Raw genomic sequence first — 20182 nt, 5'->3', positions numbered from 1 at the left:
GACAATGGAAGGAATCTGTAGAGAAAAACTGGGATGGAAGAAAAGAGAGGGTTTTTTCACTCTGCAGCTCTGAGAGCAAGGAAATAGGAAAAGATAAAGGTGTTTCTACTCCACGAGCTTGTAAACCATTTGAGAACAATAGCCATGATTATTTATCCTTAAATTCACATTGCCTGGTAGAGTGCTTGACACATAGTAGGTGTGCAAAAAACATTTGTTGACTCAAGTGACTGAGTAATTGTTCCTTATGTATTAGAATTTTTTTTCTACAATTAGGGTAGAAATTCCTTTGAGGATGAGAAAAATATATACATCTATTTAGTGTTAAGTGGTATCAGTAAATGGAATCTAAAATAGACTTGTCTTCCTTCTTGAACTTCTCTGTTCAGTTTTACAAAAATGAATCTGCAAGAGTATTTATACTCTCAAAAGATTAACATTTTTAAGTTGCCTATGAAGTTAGCTGCCACAAGTCATGTCATTTTAATATAATTCTTGAAAAAACTCAGCATGGAAGCTAGCTTTCCAGATCTATATTTGCATAGAGTTTCTCCTAAGTATTTTTTTTTCCAGCTTGAGATATAATTGCTGTATAACATTGTATAAGTTTAAGGTGTATAATGTGTTGACTTGGTGCATTTATATATTGCAGATGATTGTGTTAGCTAACACCTGTGTCAGGTTACATAATTACCATTTCTTTTTTTTGTGGTGAGAACATTTAAGATCTACACTTAGCAACTTTCAAGTATATAATACAGGATTATTAACTGTAATCACTTTGCTGTACATTAGATCCCCAGAACTTATGCGTCTAATACCTGGAAGTTTGCACTCTTTGACCAACATCTCGATTCCTTTTCCCCAACCCCATCCCCTGGTAACTGCCATTGCGGTCTCTGTTTCTTGCGTTTGGCTTTTTTAGATTCCATATGTAAGTGATAGAATATAGCAGGGGTCCCCAACCCCCGGGCCTTGGACCACTGCTAGTCTGCGGCCTGTTAGGAGCCGGGCCGCACAGCAGGAGGTGAGCGGTGGGCGGGTGAGCGAGCAAAGCTTCATCTGCTGCTCCCCATCACTCCCCATCGCTTGCGTTTCCGCCTGAACCATGGCTCACATCACCGCCTGAACCACCACCGCCCTCCACCCGCCTTCCGTGGAAAAATTGTCATCCACGAAACTGGTCCCTGGTACCAAAAAGGTTGGGGACTGCTGGCATATAGTATTTGTCTTTCTCTGTCTGACTTATTTCACTTAGCATAAATGCCCTTAAGGTCCATCCAATGTTGCTGCAACTGGCAGGATGTACTTCTTTCTGGTGGCTGAATAATATTTCATTGTGTGTATACCACATCTTTATTCCTCTATTGATGGACACTTAGGTTGTTTCCATATTTTGGCTATTGTGAATAATGCTGCAGTGACCCTGGGATCATAAGCCTTTAACTTGTTTTTTATAAATCAGTAACAATCATAGAGATACAACTTAACTAATTGAAAGGCAAAAAAAAAAAAATCAGTCATTACAAGCTCATAAAATATTTACATAAGGACTTCACTAATATGGGCAAACTAATATATATGATAAAAGCTCCTCTGAAGCCTGGGATTTGTAGTTATTTGGGGTTATTTTCCAAAGGCTGTTAATAAACCAAGGAAACCTCAAAGCATATTTTAGTGCTAAGAGCCTAGATTTAGTAGAATCTGCATTCATTTGTAGAAAACAGCAAGCAAAAAGTAATAGAAGGCCCTTAAAGTAATTATGCAAATATTCACATTTATATGTTTTATAAAATTATTTACTTTTACATGTAAATGTAAGTAAAACAAGTCATCCATCTCTATAATATAAAGTCTTTTGATTTTGAGTTATTTAGTGATATGGATGTCTACTGTTTTCATATCCTCAAAAAGAAGTATAGAGATCCTGCTTTATTAGTCAATCCATACATGTAACCGTTCTTCATTTCAAAATATGTTTTGCAAATTTTGCTATGATGTCGAAGACCTTTGGAGCAATAACTTGAATCTGTTTAATCTGCTTAATCCAAACTTAATCTATTTAAATTAGTATAATCTGATAATTATTTTTATTAATCCACATTCTAAGCTAGTTGAAAAGTAGTCACCTGCATGGCATTCTCAACACCCTTACATATGATTGCGTATAGCCTATTGTGATAAATAATAGAGCAGAGGAGCACATGTGAAAAAAGGCTTTATGGTTTAGTTGGAAAAACTTTAAGGCAGGAGTCTTTATTCAAGTTTTAGGTCTGTTGCTGCTATATAGAAGGCAGAAAGTCCCCATCCATTACAGCATTTGGATTCAATAGTCTGAGTTAGTTAATTCAGTTACTTAAGCTTGGTATAAATGAAGCCCGCGTCACTGATCTTGATATCATATGTGATAGCTTCACACAAACAAAAACTCTTTCCAAGTCACAGATTACGGAAGAGGTGTTAGAGCAAAAGGGAAACTTAAATTTGTGGGATGGTTATGTTCAAATCTGTCACTGTTACTAGAAAAACAACACAAAGCACATATCCTGCTGACAGTGATTTTAGTTGTATCATCTTTCTATTGCTAAAGTGGTGACTCTTGCAGAACTAATCTGCAGTTGGAGTACAACCAGTCTTCATCAACTTGGCCAATAAAGTTGGTTCTTGGAGTTACTTTGGCTTCCGTCCAGGCTGAGTAGGCAGGCTTTAGAGGGAAAACCAAAAAAGCCTGTCTTGATAATAGCCAATCAATCAGTAGTTAGACTAAGCTATTATTAATTCTGAGGTATATTCACTTATCATCTCCCCCTTTTTAAAGTTCGTTTGCATAATACTTCTGGTCAGGGCCTTTACTTTTGCATATTATTTACATAGCTCACATATACATTAAATAATTGAAGTTAGTAATGATGATCTGCCTCAACTAAAAAGCAATAATAGTTGCAAGTAAAATTTTGTTCATTCTACAACTCAAACTTTTAAGTAATTTGAAGTTATGTCTTTTGACTCTGGCCTTACCTTTAAAAACAAATTTAAACTGAAATGTAAAAGTTCTCTGATTCTGAGTATTAAGTAATGGTCAATTAAATTATTTATTACAATTGGTTTCTAAAAAAATGAAAAGTTTTCATGACAAGAAATTGGAAAACAGATTTTACTGTAAAATTATCCATATATTTCTACTCAATTTTAGCTTTTGCAAAATCTCTGTTAATAGCATCTTTTCCATTCTGCTAGTACTGAGCGAGATTTCTATTTTATATATTTTGTTTTTCCCCAACAATACTAAATATTGTTGCTGAACAATTATTGCTGAACAATTTTTAGCATGGATTTTCTTTAAGTGACCTACTTTGCAAGGAAATAGAGGCATCTTAGCCTCTAAAACTCAATCAAATTATGGATAGATAAAAATATTCATTTCTGTCTTGAATAAAGTATGATGATTATAATGCTATTACCCTGTAAATAAAAGAACAGCCTCAATATTAATTGATCTCACTCTTTGTAAAAGATAGATGTATATTCATAAGAGATAAGAGGAACATAATTCTTAGTATGTAAGGTTGTTTCCCTGAAGACATCTCCCCAATAGGATAATCTAACATCGTTCTCTGAATAAGTTTCCAAAGAAAGTTTTTAGTCACTGATCAGTTTTTATAAGAGGGAAACCAACACAATTATTGACTTGCCTGAAGGCAGTAGATGCGCAATTCACAGTATCACCTTGAGTAAATTCTTTTTTTTTCTCATTTATGAACTAGCAGTAGGCCTAAATAGTTTTTTCTCCCTTCCCTTACATCCAGCATCCAACCCTCCAAATTCACTGATGGTAGGGAAAGTATGATTTACATTAAAATATTTTAAACACCTATAATGTAGTTTGAGCCTTTCACAAATAAATATCATTGAGCAAGAAGTTGGTATCCACACCTACTTTACTTTAAAGAGAATAGGCTGCTTTACATTTTCAAAGGGAATCTCTTTAAAGGTTTTAGAGGTCGAAGAGGTAGGGAGTTGCAGTGAGAGTAAAAAGGGAAAATGAAATTGGGACCTCCCTTATCCCTTCACCTTGTTATCTCCATTCCTTGACCACAGGTACTTTAAGGCACATGGCAGAGACCACAGACGTTACTGTGCCAGGCAGGCCGTGTGCAGATGTTAGCAGATACTATAGTATGAAGCCATCTCCAGTGAAAGCTACTCTAGCACATAGATATGCTTCCATTACTGCTAGGAGCACAGTTATGGGTGGTAGGGGATTTCTAAGGGCCTCTTTTTAGTGGGTTTATGGGTCCCTCCATTTTAGTGAATAAAAACAGGCCTAGGGCTAGACTTTTTGTGTCCTCTAAAGTCAAATGGGAAACTCTGCATTGAAGTGCATGATGTTTTTATGAGGTAAACATAGCATAGTTCAAATTCAGATTTCACCTTCTCTTCTCACCCCTCACAATCAGAAAGCAACCTTAACACTTTATGAGAATCAATTTTGTTAACTTATTTTCTCACTCCTTCATTAGCTTGATAAATTTATTCTGAGGTCTACACCAAAGGTTTAAACTTATAAATAATACACCTATTTTACCTAAGGGTGACAGCAGAAATCATGGAGTGCACACCTGATGTGGTTTCACTTGAATTGTATCTACTTAAGTTATTTACATCACTAATCAAAAATATCTCCCTTAAAATATTTAATGTTAAATCTTTTTTAGCTTTAGAGCTTACTGAAGATTCTTTCAAGATTCTTTATTGCCTGTACATGTACAAAAGGCACTAACATATGACGGTTAGGTGCTTTCTTCAAGGGTACTTTTATTTGGGCTGTTTATTCCTCAAAATTAATGAGGAGAGTTAGTACTAATCCTAATTTTACAGATGAGGAAGCTGAGACCCAGTGAGGTTAGATAACATGCCCAAAGTCCTGTAACTAGCAAATGGCTAGAGCCATGATTTGAACCATGTCAACAACAGAGTCCTGAGCCTGTGCCTTTTTTAAATTGAGATATAATTGACATATAACATTGTATTAGTTTTCAGTGTATCTGAGCCTATACTTTTAATCACTGTTTCACAGTTGGTTCTTGCTTAATGTATACTTTTAACAGAATTCTTCACAACTTAGAAATTTCTATTTATAGACTGATACAGACATGCATTATACATTTGGAAGTAATTTGCTTCAGATTAGTTTCATAACTTCCTCAGAAAAGTCAGTGGTATTTCAGTTTCTTTACCAGAACTAAGGAAAATTCTGTAGTTTATCTGATTCCAGATGCCTTTGATAAGACACACTATTATTTATATACTACCAAGAAAAAGCATTGTCAATTAAACTGACTATAACAGCTCTTTCAGGTATATTTAAACATAGATATTAATATATCTATGTAACACTTTTGTACATACGTAATACATGTAAAATAAATGGTTTAAGATGTTCCTATAATTTCATCATATTCAGAGTCCAACTCTTCAATTCACTTTCTGATTCTATAATTTATGTCCAGTTTTACAACCCAGTATCATCTTTTGGGGCTGTCAGTAACATTAGTGATACAATGTTTCTTTAAAAACTACTTTACTCTTATCTCTGAGATTTTCTTCCAAACCACTGTTTATTAAAAGCTTTAATACTTAAATTCCATTTCACTTCTAAAAACTGTGTTTCCCAATTATAACCATGTGATTTCCAGTTCACAACAGGGCTGTCTTTAAAACTTTATTGGCAAACATATCTTCATCTGTTTACCAGTAGTGATCACTTTCTATATTGTATGTTAATCCAGAGACACTAGGCTCTGTGCAAAGATAATGGATTGTGAGGCAGGGAAGGAATCTGAGCTCCAAAGTAAAATTTGGGAGATTATCAAGGCAAACTTTGAAAGCAATGGTCAGAGGAGGCAGCTTTTAGAAGCAGGTGCCAACAGGAGGGTAAGGAACAGAGCAAAGGGAACATCTGATAAAAAGGCCCCAAGGATAAGCATAAAGATAAGGAAGGAAGTTGCCAAAATTCCAATCAGCTTTGAGAGGCACCTTGTTAAGCATTTAGGCAAATTGGGGCTTTCAGCCATATCTAGTAGAAAAATTCTTAGTATACTAGGTTCTTTAAATACTGTTTATACACAATGCAAAATTACTGTTTTCATTTAAGAGGTATTTCTTTGCTCTAAAAGGATAACTTACATTGTATTAAGAAAAACAAATTTCGATCCAAACCGTTGAAGAAGGCCTTAGTTTCTCAGTGGCACTAGCTTGGGGCCAATAAGCTGAGAGCACCTAGCCCGGAAGTGGCACACAAATAGGTTGAAGGCCATGGTGGCTGCAACTGCATCCACAGGTGTGGAGAGGGAGTGAGGAGAGAAACCAACAGGCAGGTCCTGAGACAAGGCAGTATTGTGGTGTGCTCACGTCAGCCCTCTTCCTTTCATAGTTAGGGAGTGACCTCACTACCAATATTAATGTTAAGAAGTAAGCCTGTTGCAACCTAATCTTAAATCCTCTTTTAAAAGCTTATCTGGATATTTTTCACAGTTCTACATAATTAACATGCTTATTAGGAAATATATATCAATACAAGGGGCTACCATTCCAGAGACTCTGATGGTGGATCCTGGGCCCTGGAGGCATGGGAGAGAGGCATCTTTCTTCAATGCTATAACTGACCATTCACATAGAGGATTCACTCCACAGGTTAAATAAGTGCATTGTTTGTGCATAAGATTCTTATTTTGTTATTTGTTTATTTGTTAGATAGTACAGTCTTTGTTAGATAGTACTTTTGAAGTACTTTTTCTTCTAGATTTTATGTAACTGATTTAATGAAGTTACTACTTTCTTGCAGAACTCTGACGTTAGATGAAGGAAAACAGTAAAATTCCAGTTTAAGGAACCTTTCAAATGATGTTTTTGGAGTGTTTTGAACTCCTTCATCTGACTTCTAGATCTCAAGCCAACAGGAAATCAGCTGGTCCTTTTTGAAGGGAAACTCTACCAAACAGTCACAAGAATAAGGAATTATTTTGCCCTTTACTGCAGCATTCAGACATGAGATCATAGTTGTATTTCAGTATATCTTCTGACTCACCGGTGTCTCGAGCTAAGCAATTTCTTTGCAAACAGTTAATGTGAAACTATCAAAACTGTACCTATAAAAACAGACCAAATTAGTAGCCAGAGAACCCCAATATTTTTTTAAAAAAACAAGTGTTCTGAAATGTAAAATGCTAACTTAAAATGTTGGTATCAGAATGAATCCCAAGGTATTCATTACCGCTAAAAATCAGGAACGTGATACCTTAGAGTTGTACACTAAAGCAAGGAACATTGTTTTTGCAAACTTGCGAAAGTGTGCCAAGTATTTAACATTATATGTAAGGGCTGAACATGTCTGAGATAGCTCACGTGTGAAACTTCCTTCAGGACACTCTAGAATTCATTATAAACCGAAATTGTGGAAGGTATTCTAATATACTGGAATATATAAAGAAGCTGTAGAGAGAAAACAGGGCAGATTGACCAAAATCAAAAACATTTTATTTCCTAAGTTGTGCTCTAGAAAGACAGATTATTAGAGGAGCAGCTCATAAAGTACAGGAAGCAAGAATGTTCTGAAAGATTCAGATTTACGAACAAAGATGAAATTTTGGTTGATATGGCAAAATAGCCTTAACAACACATATTTATTTACCTTGGAACCAAGTATAAAAAAATGCAGAAACAAAAACTTAGCATTGAACTGCTCTGCAATAGTATTCATTTCGGCACTATTAAGTCTAAAATTGTTATGGTTTACTGTACTCTTGTGCAACATGCGTAAAAGTATTTGATATGACAGTTTTTTCAACATTTGTTTTTTAGTGCAATCAGCAGTACTTTGGGCTCTGCAGAGGAAAAAGGTTAATGGGAATCCATTGATCAGCTTATCTGTGGCCAGACATCACTACTTAATACATTAGAGGTTCAAAACATGTTCAGGCATATGAAGTAAACAAGATATAGTACATCAAAACTTTGTTCATCTTTTTCTTTCCTGTTCCAGAGGCATTGTTTTAATTTTTTCCTGCCCAAATCAATTTTAATTATACCTTGTCTATGTCCCATTCCTTTCCTTTGCGTATATCTCTGCCTCTCTAATCCTATTTCTCCTATCTACTTCTTATCACCATCTCCAGTTGCCCTCATCTCCTTCCTTTTAATTTTCAACTCTCTTATTATGTGTCACAGCTGTTCTGTTTCCTGCCCACCCAGTCTCTTCCTATGCCAACAAATACAGACATGAGTGGAGCAGCTTAGAGACCATTCTACCCATTTTAAGAAGACCTGACTTTCCAGAGCTCCTATTATTTGTAATCCTACAAGAAAGAGTATCTAGGAGTGCTTCGATAGACTTTTTTTTCTTTTAGTTGTGTGATATTTTTATTTGAAGTATAATTTATGTATAGTAAAATTCACCTTTTCTACTCTACAGTTTTATGAGGTTTGACAAATTTGTACAGTTGTGTACACATCAACACAATCAAGGTAAAGAAGGGTTCAATCACCCTGCAAAATTATCTCCTGCTCTTTTGTAGTCAGCCTCTCCCCATTACCCCCAGCTCCTAGCAACTAGTGATCTGTTTTCTGTGGCTATAGTTTTGCCTTTTCCCTAATGTCATATAAATGGAATCATACATTAAAGAAAGAATGGAATCATACAGTATGTAGCCTTTTTTTTCCTTTTTAAAAAAACTGGGGTAAAATATATATAACATAAAATTTATCATCTTAACCATTTTTAAGTGTACAGTTCAATATTGTTAAGTATATTCACGTTATTGTGGAACCAATCTATAGAACTCTTTCATCTTGCAAAACTGGCACATTATATACCCTTTAAACAAAAATTCTCCATTCTTCTCTTCCCCTTAGCACCTGGAAACTACCCTGCTACTTTTTGTCTCTACGAATCTGACTACTCTAGCTAACTTATATAAGTGGAATCATATAGTGTTTGTCTTTTTGTGACTAATTTATTTCTCTTAGCATAATGTCCTCCAGGTTTGTCCATGTTGTAGTATGTATAAGAATTTCCTTCCTTTTTCTTTTTTTTTTTTTAAAGTTTTTGTTTGTTTGTTTGATTTGGCTGTGTTGGGTCTTCATTGCTGCGCACAGGCTTTCTCTAGTTGTGGCGAGCGAGAGCTACTCTTCATTGCGGTGTGCGGGCTTCTCATTGCAGTGGCTTCTCTTGTTGCAAAGTGCGGCCTCTAGGCACGTGGGCTTCAGTAGTTGCAGCACGCAGGCTCAGTAGCTGTGGTACCCGGGCTTAGTTGCTCTGCGACATGTGGGATCTTCCTGGACCAGGGCTCGAACCCGTGTCCCCTGCATTGGCAGGCGGATTCTTAACCACTGTGCCCCCAGGGAAGTCCCAATTTCCTTCCATTTTAAGGCTCAGTAATACTCCACTGTATGTATGATGTATGTACCACATTTTGTTTATCCATGCATCAGTGGATTCTTGGGTTGCTTCTACCTTTTAACTATCTTGAATGATACTGCTATGAACATTGTTATGCAAATATATTTTAGATATTTACCAAGAAGTGGAATTACTGGATCATATGGTTATTCTATTCTCAATTTTTTGAGGGACTGCCATACTGTTTTCCACGGCAGTTGCCCCATTCCCACCAACAGTGCACAAGGGTTCCAATTTCTTCATATTCTCACCAACACTTGTTATTTTCTGTTTTTTTTGACAGTAGCCATCCAAATGGGTGTGAGGTAGTATTTCATTTTGAATTTGATTTGCATTTCCCTAATGATTAGCGATGTTGAACATCTTTTCAATTGCTTACTGGCCATTTGTGTATCTTCTTTGGAGAAATATTTATTTTAGTCCTTTGCCCATGTTTTGATCAAGCTGCTTGTTTTTTGTTGTTGTTGAGTTGTAGGAATTCTTCATATATTCTGGATATATGATTTGCAAATATTTTTTCCAATTTGTGGGTTGCCTTTTAACTCTCTTGATTGTATCCTTTGATGCACAGAAGTTTTAAATTTTGCCATACTCCAGCTGTATCTATTTTTTTCTTTTATTACCTGTGCTTTCTGTGATATATCCAAGAAATCATCGTAAGTCCAATGTCATGAAGCTTTTCACATATGTTTTCTTCTTAAGGGTTTTATAATTTTTGCTCTTATGCTTGATCCATTTTTAGTTAATTTTTGCGTATGGTGTGAGACACAGAACTAAGTTCATTCTTTTGCATGTGGATATCCAGTTTTCCCAGCACCATTTGTTGAAAAAACTGTCGTTTCCTCATTGAATGGCCATGGCAACCATGTATGTGAAAATCATTTGACCACATATGTGAGGGTTTATTTCTGGACTCTCTGTTCCTTTGGTCTATATGTCTGCCTTTATGTCAATACCACATTATTTTGATTACCGTAGCTTTGTAATACATTTGAAATCGGGAAATGTGAGAATTCTAACTTTGTTCTTCTTTTTCAAGATTGTTTTATCTGTTCAGAGCTTCTTGAGGTGCCATATGAATTTTAGGATGGATTTTTCTATTTCTCCAAAAAGCACTGTTGGGATTTTGATAGGGATTACATTGAATTTGTAGATCACTTTGGGTTGTATTGACATCTTCACAATATTAAATCTTCCAGTCCCTCTACATGGTATGTCTTTCTGTTTATTTGTGTCTTCTTTAATTTCATTCAGCAACATTTTATAGTTTTCATTGTACAAGTCTTTCACCTTCTTGGTTAAGTTTATTCCTAAGTAGTTTATTTCTATTTAATACTATTGTGAACAGAATTGTTTTCTTAATTTCCTTTGCAGATTGTTCAGTGTATATAGAATCACAACTAGTTTTTGTGTGCTGATTTTTGTATCCTGCAACTTTGCTGAACTCATTTGTTAGTTCTAACAGCTTTTTTGTGGAATCTTTAGGGTTATCCACATGTAAGATCATGTCATCTGCAACAGAGATAATTTCACTTCTTCCTTTCCAATTTAAATGCCTTTTATTTATTTTTCTTGCCTAATTCCTCTGGCTGGGACTTCCTGTATCATATTGAATTTAAAGTGGTGAAATAGTCATCCTTCTCTTGTTTCTGGTCTTAAAGGAAAAGGCTTCAGTCTTTCACCTTTGAGTCTGATATTAGCTATGTGCTTTTCTTACATGGCCTTTATTATGTTAGGTAGTTTCTTTCTATTCCTAGTTTACTGAGTGTTTTGAAAAATCACAAAAGGATGTTGAAATTTGTCAAGTGCCTTTTTTACATCAATTGAGATGATCACATGGTTTTTTTCCCCTTTATTCTGTTAATGTGGTATACTATATTGATTTTTGCTTTGTTGATCCACTCTTGCATTCCAGAATCTCTTTTCATTTTTAAATAGTGTCTTTCAAAGAGAATGTTTCAATTTTTATAAAATACCTTTTCTCAGTTTTTTAAAATGGATCATCCTTTTGGTGTTGTATCTAAGAAACCTTTTCCTAACTGAGGGAGACAAAGATTTTCTCCTATGGTTTCTTCTAGAAGTTTATAGTTTATATTTTGAGTTAATTTTTGTATTGAGTATGAGATATGAGTCAAGATTCTTTGTTTTTCCTTTTGTATATGGTTATCCAGTTGTTTCAGCACCATTTGTTTAAAAAGACTATTCTTTCTCCTTTGGATTGTCTTAGACCCTTTATAACTATCTTCATTTTAATCATTTTCAGATATTTTCCTGTCTTTTCTGTCTCCCTTGGAGATCCAGGTTTTGCTCTTGTATCATAGTCTTTCACCTGAAGAACTTTCTTTAATATTTCTTATAGTGTATGTCTGCTGTTAATGAATTCTCTCATCTATTGTTTGTCTGAAAAACTCTTTATTTCACTTTCAGTTAGAGAGGTATTTTTGTTGCGTGTAGAATTCTGAGCTGAGAATTGTTTTCTTTCATGACTGTCACTCCATTGTCTTTTAAATTACTTAGTTTGTGATCAGAAACCTACTGTAATTGTTACTTTTGTTCCGCTATATGTAATATGTTTTTGAGTTTTTTGGATCTGAGGTTTAATGTCTTTTATTATTTTTTGAAAATTCTTAGCCAGATTCTCTTCAAAATATTTCTTCTGCCTTCTTCTCTCTTCTCCTTTTGGGATTCCAGCTACACATTTGTTGAACAGTTTGATATTGCCCCACATCTTGAATACCTTGTTTCTTTTTTCATTCTTTTTTCTATTTGTGTTTCAGTTTGGCTAATTTCTATTTGGTTTCAAGTTCACTGACTTTTATGCAGCCATGTCACGTTTACTGATGAGCTTGTCAAAAGAATTCTTCATCTCTATTATCATGTTCTTTACTTCTAGCGTCTCCATTTGACTCTTATAGTTTCCATCTCTGTTGAAATTCAACATCTGATGATACAGGATGTCCTCCTTTTCCATTAAAACCTTTAGCATAGCTATTTTACATTCCTTGTTTGATAAATACTACATTGTGGTCATCTATGGGTGTGACTCTGTTGACTGTTTTCTCTCTTGGCAGTAGGTTTTTTCCCTTGCTTTTTGGTATGTCTTATAATTTTTTATTGACTGCCAAAAGTAAGGCATTCAATAAAGATAAATAGTATTTACTCCTGGAGATGGGCCTGACTCTTCTGCTAGGTTGTTAGTGTGAAGGTTAAGCTGGTTTATTCAGGGGTTGACCTGGATTTGGAATTTGTTGTTGCTATGGTTACCACGAGTACATCACAGGCTTTAAACATGTCTAGCATCACCATGTGCTTAGAGTTGGGTTTGGCTTGCTAGAAGGTTTTCTTACTGTTTCTGCTCCACCCTCAGCTTTTGGTCTTTTCTGTGTACCTTTGCCTCAGAGGGGGTCTGTCTCTTGACCTTCCCCCGGTAGAAGGCTGCTATCCGCTTGGTGGTGGGGGATAGGGTAGGTTTCTCTATTGTCCTTGTCCAGCCTCACTCTTGGGCAGGCCCTGTGTCCTGGGGTATCAGGGTGGGGTTCTCTTAGTGATCCTGTACCCCTCCAAGTAGCAGACAAATTCAACCTTGTAAATCAAACAGTCTTATACAGGAGTTTCCTGCCCCATCCCCCAAGGTTGGAGACCTCTAATGGTCTAGGACCTCTAGTAGTCTAGGACTGTTTTTTGTTCTTTTCACAGGGTTATAGAGTTTTATTCCCTACTTTTCCCCTAGCCATCACGGGTCTTCATCTGTGTCTGGGAGGGTGGTGGTAACAAGATTTTCTCCCCTTCTCCCAGTGATTTAAGGCTTTGTTTCCATAGAGGAAAAGAATCCTGACTATGCTTTTTTTTTTTTTTTTAAACATCTTTATTGGAGTATAATTGCTTTACAATGGTGTGTTAGCTTCTGCTTTATAACAAAGTGAATCAGTTATACATATACATACGTTCCCATATCTCTTCCCTCTTGCATCTCCCTCCCTCCCACCCTCCCTATCCCACCCCTCTAGGTGGTCACAAAGCACCGAGCTGATCTCCCTGTGCTATGCGGCTGCTTCCCACTAGCTATCTATTTTACATTTGGTACTGTATGTATGTCCATGCCACTCTCTCACCCCGTCACATCTCACCCCTCCCCCTCCCCATATCCTCAAGTCCATTCTCTAGTAGGTCTGTGTCTTTATTCCCGTCTTGCCACTAGGTTCTTCATGACCTTTTTTTTCCCCTTAGATTCCATATATATGTGTTAGCATACTGTATTTGTTTTTCTCTTTCTGACTTACTTCACTCTGTATGACAGACTCTAACTCCATTCACCTCACTACAAATACCTCCATTTCATTTCTTTTTATGGCTGAGTAATATTCCATTGTATATATGTGCCACATCTTCTTTATCCATTCATCCGACGATGGACACTTAGGTTGCTTCCATGTCCTGGCTATTGTAAATAGAGCTGCAATGAACATTTTGGTACATGACTCTTTTTGAATTATGGTTTTCTCAGGGTATATGCCCAGTAGTGGGATTGCTGGGTCATATGGTAGTTCTATTTTTAGTTGTTTAAGGAACCTCCATACTGTTCTCCATAGTGGCTGTATCAATTTACATTCCCACCAACAGTGCAAGAGTGTTTCCTTTTCTCCACACCCTCTCCAGCATTTATTGTTTCTAGATTTTTTGATGATGGCCATTCTGACTGGTGTGAGATGATATCTCATTGTAGTTTTGATTTGCATTTCTCTAATGATTAATGATGTTGAGCATTCTTTCATGTGTCTGTTGGCAATCTGTATATCTTCTTTGGAGAAATGTCTATTTAGGTCTTCTGCCCATTTTTGGATTGGGTTGTTTGTTTTTTGTTATTGAGCTGCATGAGCTGCTTGTAAATCTTGGAGATTAATCCTTTGCCTGACTATGTTTTGTGGCTTTTCCACAGTGGTGGCCTCTTCCCTCACCCAAGGACCCCTGGAACTTCTGTCACTGTGGAGTTTGGGGCCCAGCACAGTGGCACGTGAATGCATTCTGGTTCACTGACGTGGAGACTCTCCAAACCTCATCCTTTTGGGTTTTTGTGGAGGCTCCATTATGTAGACATAATTGATTAACTCATTGGCCATTGGTCATTGATTCAGTCTCCAGCCCCTCTTCCCTCCCTGGAAATCAGGGATTGGGACTGAAAGTTCCAACTCTGTTCTCATGGTTGGTTCCCTTGGCAGCCAGTCCCCCCATCTTTAGGGGTTTCCCAAAAAGTCACCTCATTAACATAAACTTACTTGTGGCTGAACAGGACTTATTATGAATAACAAGACACATTTCACCTTTATGGCTCTGGATCAGTTTCAGGAACTAAGGACAAAAGACCAAATATTATAAAAAAGATGCTCCCATTGCTGTATTGCTTAGGAAAGTCTAAGGGTTTGGGGAACTGTTGAACTAGGAACCGTGGACAAAGACCAAAATGTATGCTTATTATAAATTACAATATTAACAGATATATAGTGGTTTTTTTTTAAGTTATATGTAGTATTAGTTTGTTTGCTAGGGCTACCCTAACATATACCACAGTCTGGGTGGCTTAAACAATAGACATTTATTTTCTGTAGGCTGGAAGTCTGAGATCAAGGTGTTGACAGGGTTGTTTCTCCTGAGACCTCTCCTTGGCTTGCAGATGCTTTCTTCCAGTGTCTTCACATGACCTTCCTCAGTGCATGTCTGTGTTCTAATTCATCTTCTTATAAGGACACCAGTCATATTGGATCAGGGGTCACCCTAATTACCCCATTTAACTTAATTACCTCTTTTAAGACCCTGTCTTCAAATATACTCATATCTTGAGGTACTGGCGGTTAGTATTTTAACACATTCATTCGTGAGCAGACACAATTCGCCCATAATGCAAAGAATTGGGGAAAAAAACGGAAATGTAGAGATCATCTAGGACAGTACTGTCCAGTAGAACTTTCTGTGATGACGAAAAGTTCTGTATCTTTGCTGTCCAGTATGGTAGCCACTAGTCACGTGTGGCTGTTGAGCATATGAAATGTGCCCAAAGGGATTGAGAAGCTGAATTTTTACTTTTATTCTGAGCAATTTAAATGTAAATGGCCACATGCAGCTAGCGGCTAATATTTGGACAATACACAAATAGTGACTGAAATAATTGTGATGTAGGCTGAGTTCTCAAATTCTTAATGGACTTTGCTACATACAGATTGTAAAATAAAACCTAGAGAAATAAAAAATAAAGCACTCTCATTTTTGTTCTTTTTCCTTTTATAAAGACAGTAATCTTACTTTATAATTGTGAAATTTTCAACAAATATGTTTTAGAAATATTCAAAATCATTTTTTCTGCTCTTTAATTTTTAAGAGGTTTGACATTTGCATGTATCAAGCGTTTAAATTAGTTCAGTAAGATTTTTGTTGTCAGATTGTAGAGTCCATTTAAATAAAACTAACATCTGTAGCAGAAAAATTGGTAGATGGTTTAAAAATCTGTAATTCAGTTAGGACAGGTGAATCGGTGCATGGTTTACTCAGAAAATCTGAACCTCGAAAATCATTCCACAAAAGAAGAAATGGAAAGAGCTTTCTATTTAAGGATAGAAATGGATTAAATTAATAGCTTAACTTATTGTTTGATTTTGTCCTTTCATGTTTGATGAAGTTTTTTCTGTAAACTTTAGAAAATTTTTTAACTTTTCATTTAAAACTAATTTTAGACTTACAGAAAAATTGCAAAAACTGTACAGAGAATCCCCATATACCCTCATCCAGCTTGTCTTCATGTTAACATCTTACATAACCATAATATAATTATCAAAATCAGGAAATTAACATTGATATAATGCTACTAACTAAACTACAGGTCTCAATTTTCACCAATGTCCCTTTTCTGTTCTAGGAACCCATCCAGGATCCCACATTGCATTTAATTATTTCTTCTTAGTCTCCTCCATTCTGTTTCTCAAACTTACCTTTTCTTGACACTTTTGAATTGTGCCAATCAGTTATTTTGTGGAATATATATGATGTTTTTTCAAAATTGGAATGGTGGCTATGCATTTTGGGGAAGAATGCCACAGAAATGATCTTGTTATGCTGATGTGTCTTCTTACTGGTGATGAGCTCTAGAAATCTTGATGATTGAAATGATGCTTTCTTTTATACAATATATATTAAGATTACTATAAAATATCAATCCACCAAAACATTTGCTCTGTGATGCAAATGACTTTTTAAAACCCAAAATGCTGATTAAAGAAAGCTATTATCATCACTAGTTAATGGGATGAAGTTAGTAGAATTTCACTAATAGGAATAAACTGTTCAATAATGAGAAAGAGAAACCATCTTTTTCTTTCAAATGAGGTAATTCTTTCTTCATTGGAAAGTTAAGAAGGAATTATCAAGAGAGGGGTCTTCTCACCTAATGGAATTGTCTTTGTAATAGAAAATTATCTTGGTTGAGATACTTAACTCTGGGTAACTTATCAAGTAGAACATTAAATGAGGAAAAAGGTGATTGCTTTAGTTTTGTTCTATAAGTGACACTGGAATTCTATCAGAAGTTAAGTTTTTAGAACCAGTTTCTAGGTCTAGCCTATCATATGACCTGAATTCAATTTATTGCAGTAAATTTTGTATTTTGGGCAATTAAAAATTCTGAATAAGATGACGTAAATCAACAATTTCAAAAGAAATACTGTATTACATGTTCCAGACCTTATTAACATTGAAGCATCCTCATATGTTTTATATGAAGGAATGAAATTGTACTTCAGGCTTTGACGCTCTTAAAAAATATAGTACATTGTTAGGTTTTGTTTATAGATATTTTTCAAGATATAATGTTTATTCCTCAAAAGAGAATGGGTAGAATCTCTTCTGCAGATACTTGTATCTGTCATAAAGAAGGGAACTCTTCCATATTAAGCCTCCTACTTTGGTAGCTTTTATATTTCTTTACTTGGTAGGTTTTATTCACTAGGAACATTTCAGTGAATTATTTGTGTTTTTATTCTTTTTGGGTTGTTTTTGAAACATTCATGGATTATAAACCAAATAATAGAAGTGAGTACTGCTGTCTCTTCAATGTAACAATATTCAGCGTAATGGGTAGAATTTTCTTTTATTTCAGTTCAGCAATCAGCAAACATTGGGAGGCTGAACTGGCTACCCTCAAAGGAAATAATGCCAAACTCACTGCAGCCCTGTTGGAGTCCACTGCCAATGTGAAACAATGGAAACAGCAACTTGCTGCATATCAAGAGGAAGCAGAACGTCTGCACAAACGGGTAAGTTCAGGGCTGCTATCGGTAAGGATTTATGGCTAACAGATTTTCTTGATCAGAGGAAATTTACATGTAGATTCAGCACAGGAACATCTTATGGAGATTTTTATTGGTTATCAAAACATATATATGGTTTGTGTTATATGTTTATTGGTTAAGAAAAATATTTTCTGCAGTTTAATGGGAATGAAGAATATACAGCTTTTGGAGTCCAAACACCTGATTGCAAATTCCTGTTGTGCCACTTATTAGCTGTCTGACCTTTGGTAAGTTATTCCCCACTTTCTGCTCAGTATTCTCATCTATAAAATAGGAATAATAACATAGACTCTGTACAATTCCTGTGAAAATTGAGATACTGAATTGACATGTAATTCCACTGACTTAATGATAATGCTTTTATTATTTTATTTTATTGTTGTTTCTTAAAGAAACAACAGTAAATTTGAAAAATACAGGTAGAAAATTCTTTATAAAAGTTGGTAACAATACAAATATGGGGCAGTAAAAGAAAAATCAGACATCACAATACCATTAATATCAGAAGACTAAACAATTACTTAATAAAGAAGTTTTTTATTCAAAGCATATGTATTCACCCAATAGGAAGCAGATGCCACTAGTTTCTGTTTTTCAAACAGCTGCCAAAGAAGTGAACCCCATAGACAAAAGGAAATGGACTTAGAGCACAATTTGAGGAGTGTACTTAGTGGCCAGGATGACCGGGGAAGTAAGATAGAAGTTGAGTAGATACAGGAGGGAGAGTAAGAACCCTGAGTAAACACCGTTCTATCCTAAGTATAAAAGTCAACTCATGAGTGGGAAAGAGGGAAGTTGTTGTTTAATGAATATAGTGTTTCCATTTTGCAAGATGAAAAGCTCTGGAGATCTGTTTCACAAAATGTGAATATACTTAACGCTACTGAACTGTACATTTAAAAATGGTTAAGATGATAAACTTTTACTGTGTTTTTTATTGTGTTTTTTACCACAATAAAAAAAATTAACTTAAGACAACTGATTCATAATCCAAAAAACATTCATTGAGGAGCTATCCTTTTTATGTATTCCCTGCCCTTGAGGAATTTTTGCTTTAAATAGTCAATTGAATTTTAAAGAATTTAAGAAACAAAGTATTTTTATTTACTCACATAGTTATAATTTCCACTGCTCTTCTTTCCTTCCTGTAGGTCTGAATTTCCATCAGGTACCATTTCCCTTCAGCCTGAGTAACCTCCTTTAGCATTTTTTATATATATTTATAAATACATATGCATATATATTTTGTCTTTACTACAGGTTGCGTTTTCCTATTTCTTCACATGTCTAGTCATTTTTGGTTGTATATTAGATATGGTAAATGAGATGATGTTATAGAGCCCATAGATTCTGTTATCTTTCTCTGAATATTCAGTGTTGAGTTTTGTTTCAGCAAGCAGCTAAATGACTTGTATAGTCATCCCTTGGTATCTGAGGGGGATTGGTTCCAGGACTGTCCACCCCCCCACCCCCACCACCTCCTGGATACCAATATCCACGAGTGCTCAAGTCCCTTATATAAAATGGCATAGTACATTCGTCCCTTCGTATCCATAGGTTTCACATCCACCGTGGGTATGGAGAGGTGACTGTACTTTGAAGTTTGGGAGGTATAGACTTATGCTTTACTAGTTGGTTTATTTCCATTTTGTTCTTAATTCTAGGGTGAATCCTTGAGTCCTGGAAAATCTTTATTTCTAAGGCATAACCCTTCTGGGGTTTCAGTGGGAAGCTTAAGGTGCTTGCTAAGACCTAATTTGGTGGGACTCTAACCTCAAAGTGTCTTCTCTGTGGTGAGCACTACCACGGCTTAGCTCTTTCAGCCTTCTAGCTTTTCTCCCATACCCCTGAACTCCTTGGAGTCCTACTTTTACATGTTCAGTTCAGAAGTCAGCCAAAGATTTAAGAGGTGTCTATATGCTTTTTAGAGGTCTTTTTTTCATACAGTTCCCTGAATTTCTAGTTGCTTAAGCTGTTCTGAGGCATCCCCAACTCCTCAGACTCCTTGAGAAAATAAGATCTCAGGTTTTTCCTTGAGTTCTAGTCAAGCAACTCAGCCAGACTGCACAGTGCCTTCAGGCAAAAAGATATGTAAGTGTGTATCTCACCCAGTATGATGCTTTCTTTCAGTCTTTTGCCCAATTTGGTCATTCACCAGGGCCTTCTAACAGTTGATGTTTACATTTTGCCCATGATTTGCAACTGTTATCTGAGGGAAAGGTAATCCAGTACAAGCTACTCCATCATTATCAAAACTAGAACTCCTCGTGAGGAATATACTACCTAATTGAGCAAAGAAAACTAATATATATTAAACAGTAGGGAAATAATTCCCAAGATTTTTGAACAGATGTTCAGTGTTGTGGACCAGAGGTCAGGAGAGCCTTGAGCA

The 20182-nt window shown here is 35.8% G+C and overlaps 1 protein-coding gene across 3 annotated transcripts in view; it reads left to right on the top strand.

Annotated features, from left to right (window-relative positions):
- The window catches only part of HOMER1 (homer scaffold protein 1), a 125753-nt gene that overhangs the window by 81312 nt on the left and 24259 nt on the right, over window positions 1-20182 (top strand). For all 3 annotated transcript variants that reach the window (XM_082378363.1, XM_082378365.1, XM_082378364.1), the window contains exon 6: window positions 17598-17754. In XM_082378363.1, the coding sequence (XP_082234489.1) occupies window positions 17598-17754 (157 nt within the window). The remainder of the gene's footprint in view (window positions 1-17597; window positions 17755-20182) is intronic.

Source organism: Balaenoptera borealis (assembly GCF_965194805.1).
Source record: "Balaenoptera borealis genome assembly, chromosome: 2".
NCBI classification, from domain to species: Eukaryota; Metazoa; Chordata; class Mammalia; order Artiodactyla; family Balaenopteridae; genus Balaenoptera; species Balaenoptera borealis.
The sequence above is the reverse complement of the archived record's forward strand: the minus strand, read 5'-3'. Positions and strand labels throughout refer to the sequence as shown.